This window comes from Lotus japonicus, chromosome 5 (genome assembly GCF_012489685.1).
Source record: "Lotus japonicus ecotype B-129 chromosome 5, LjGifu_v1.2".
Taxonomy (NCBI): Eukaryota; Viridiplantae; Streptophyta; class Magnoliopsida; order Fabales; family Fabaceae; genus Lotus; species Lotus japonicus.
This window is the reverse complement of record NC_080045.1, coordinates 10,620,061-10,623,478: the sequence shown is the minus strand read 5'-3', so window position 1 is coordinate 10,623,478 and position 3,418 is coordinate 10,620,061. Positions and strand designations below refer to the sequence as shown.

The 3,418-nt window shown below is 31.9% G+C and overlaps 1 protein-coding gene across 1 annotated transcript; it reads right to left on the bottom strand.

The window, feature by feature from the left end:
* Positions 1-1,440: 1,440 nt before the first annotated feature.
* Positions 1,441-1,785, bottom strand: LOC130719064 (uncharacterized). Its single transcript, XM_057569710.1, has one exon. It carries the CDS (start codon positions 1,783-1,785, stop codon positions 1,441-1,443), a length of 345 nt encoding a protein of 114 aa, XP_057425693.1.
* Positions 1,786-3,418: the final 1,633 nt, after the last annotated feature.

The window sequence follows — 3,418 nt, the reverse complement described above, 5'->3', positions numbered from 1 at the left end:
GGTGCAATTTATCAGTCCGATGTACCAAAAAATATCACATCTTTTATATGTTATAAATTGTGTAGAATTATTTAGATATGGGAAAAACGAAAAAAAAAATCATGCAATTAATTATATATTCAATTTTTATATCATATTCATATTAATTAAACATACAATTATATTTGTGTTTATTTATCATCTATATAAAAAAAAATCCATATATTAAAAATAAATTTTAATATATTCAGAATTATACTTCATGCATTGCACGAGTTCCTGACCTTACGAACAAAATGAAAGACCCGCAATTCTTTCAAGATAGAGCAAAATTGACCCCTACACTAGAGGTTGTTGAAATGATAAACACTTACATGCTTGACATGATAGCTGCACCAGAACATGAATATCTGAGCTTCGACTCTACCTTGCGATCTGATGAGAATTCTGAAATCCGAGGTGATGGGTTAACACAGAATTTTTGATTGACACTAAAAGTTCAGGAATTCCAAACCACAAATTATTATTGAAAGTTGGTACTTAAATCATGCTTTTGAGAAATATAGACCAAGCAGTAGGTTTATGCAATGAAACCAGGTTAATTGTGGATGAACTTGGTGAACGTGTTATTGGTGCAACTGTTATCACAGGAACAAATGCTAATGAAAAAATGCACATTTTAATAATGGACTTGGTTCCTTCTGATTCCAAATTTGCAATTAAATTCATAAGAAGACAGTTTCAAATTGCAGTATGCTTTGCGATGACCATAAATAAAGGTCAAGGACAAACATTATCTCAGGTTAGGCTCTTCCTTTCGAGTTCTGTCTTCACTTATGGTCAGTTATATGTAGCTCTCTCAAGAGTACGCTCAAGAAATGGTCTTAAACTTTGTATACTCGATGAGTCGAGCAAACAACATACCACCACTTTAAATATAGTGTTTAAGGGAGTTTTTGGAAATGTTTGACGTATATAACACAATTTCATTTATTTATTCTACTTTTTCTTCATATATTATTAAACGGTTGACTTATTTATAATTTAAAAACTACATATATAAAAAACTAATTTATTTATTAAAAAAATTCAACATAAAATTCCGTGCAGCGTACGGGTTATCGTACGAGTTATATATATGTACATAATTTAATCATATTGTTGTCATGTTTAATTAACAATTCCTCAAATAAATAACTAGTCATTCTCACAATTTAATGGTGTATTTATTTTCTCTATTGAGTTATAGGGTAACGAATTAAGAAAAAAACCAACAGGTTTGCCACATAAATCCAAAAAATTCTGGAGAATAATTAAGGCTAATCTATAAACTTTACACTGAAAAATTTAACGGTAAAAAAATTAGAATTTAGTAGTCTTGAGACTTAAATAGTTAGGTACTTTTTTTTTGATGCTTAACAACAAAGAGAGGAAAAGAAAAAAACAAAAACCAACAACCCCCTACTGCCTAACTGTCACAAACCCCATAGAGTCTGCCATAAGTAAATACTCCATTCCAGGAGGGGGATCCTGGAGGAGGAGGAAATCACGCTCCTGAGCTGCTCCCGCTTTTGCCAAAAAATCCGCACAAGCATTCCCCTCACGTAAGACATGAGCAACTTGGACCACCCAATCTCGCCGAAGCAGGTCCAGGATGGAATGGACAAGCACAGCCTCAACATGAAAATGAGAGGGAGGCCGAAGAATCAAATTGACAGCGAGCAACGAATCCGAGGTACACTGAACCCGACGATGACCAAGATTCCAAGCGAGTTCCAAGCCACGACAGATTGCAAGGAGCTCCATGTGAAGCACCGACCCTTGAGCGCCAAAGTTCTTAATATATATATAGTGTAATTTATTTATATATTTTAGAAAGCTTTAAGATATATTAGGCAAAAGCTTTGGGAACAAAGCTCAAAAGTGTACAGAGCAAGAAAAGTTGATTAGTATAACAAAAAATAATCACTTAACATCAAAACACTATCCCAAAAAAACCTGAGATAAAACGCCCAACAATTTATGTTATACATATACATCAAATCCTTCTTGTTAATTTGAAGATGTTACTTTAAATTTTAGGAAACTTTCTTTTACAAAACATAGCTACTGCAAGTTAAATAAAAGCTTGAAAGGAATGCAACCACGTAAGATTTCAGAAACGCGAAGACTAGAAAAAAATGGTTTAATTATTAATTTTAACTAGTCAAAGAAGCAAATCTGAAAACACGTTGGTGTCAAAAAGCTAATTTTTTTTTTTGTGATTTTTCAGTAGTAGAAACATGCGCATAAGAGGAAATGATACCCTTCACATTGGGTATGATGTGTAATGTAGTAAACCAAATTTCATTTGAAAACACACACATTCTTAGATATAAAAAATGAAAGAAGATAAATATCTAAAATGGCTTAACTTGCTCTTGAGCTAGGGAACTCAAGGGAATAAATTAACAAACTCTTACTATAAGAGTTTATTGATTCATCAAATTTATATTACTACTATTTTCTCATAATTTTAAGATAAAAATGAACTCCCCCTACTTCAGTTGCGAAGTCTTCTCTTTGAGAGGATGGAATCTCAAACTCTTAACCCACACTCTCAGTATCTCACTCTCAACATACCTAGTATTCTTCCTTTGTGGAAAAATTCTCTGCGAATGACAAGGATGAATTGAAGCCTATTTATAGAGCTTCTTCATGTCTACCATAAGAGGAAAACAAATCTTTCTTACGTCATACAAATCTTCTTCCAAATTTATTTATTTATTACATGTGTAGAATTCTTCTTGATCTTATCTAATGTAGTAAAATGTGTGGTTGCCAAAAATTTTACCACTTATCTTACTTTTTCTCACATGCTAATTGATCATTTTGGACGGTGCTTTTAAATTTTATTATTTTTCTTTTATTTTCCAATGCACATTCTCGTTAATTCAATACATATGTTTTTATGAGCATTTTATCTATGCACACATATAGTTATGTGTGTGCGTGTGCGTAGCCATATATATAGGGGTTTGTTAACTTACTCCCACTTGTTTTTTAGAAGGGGTAAGTTAACATGCAACACCTTTTTTGTTGGACAAAAAACTCCCCAATTTGTTCTTAAAGATAACTAACTTCAGGGCTATTCATGTAATTCAATTTTATTTCAATTTTAAAATTAACAATTTCTCTCTCCTCATAATCTCTCATTAATTTCAAATTAAAGTAGTTTTTTTTTTGAGTTTTTTCTCTTTCTTCTCTCCTCCTCTCCTCCGTCTTTTACCTCTGCAACTCTTTAAAAAAAAAAAAAAAAAAAAAACCCTCTGCAACATTAATTCAATAGCTTAAAATTTCTCGCTCTCCTTCACTCTTCTCTCAATCCCAGCAAGCAATATCATATTTTTTTTTAACTCAGCAAGCAATATCATATTACGTTAACAGAATGTAAGAATGT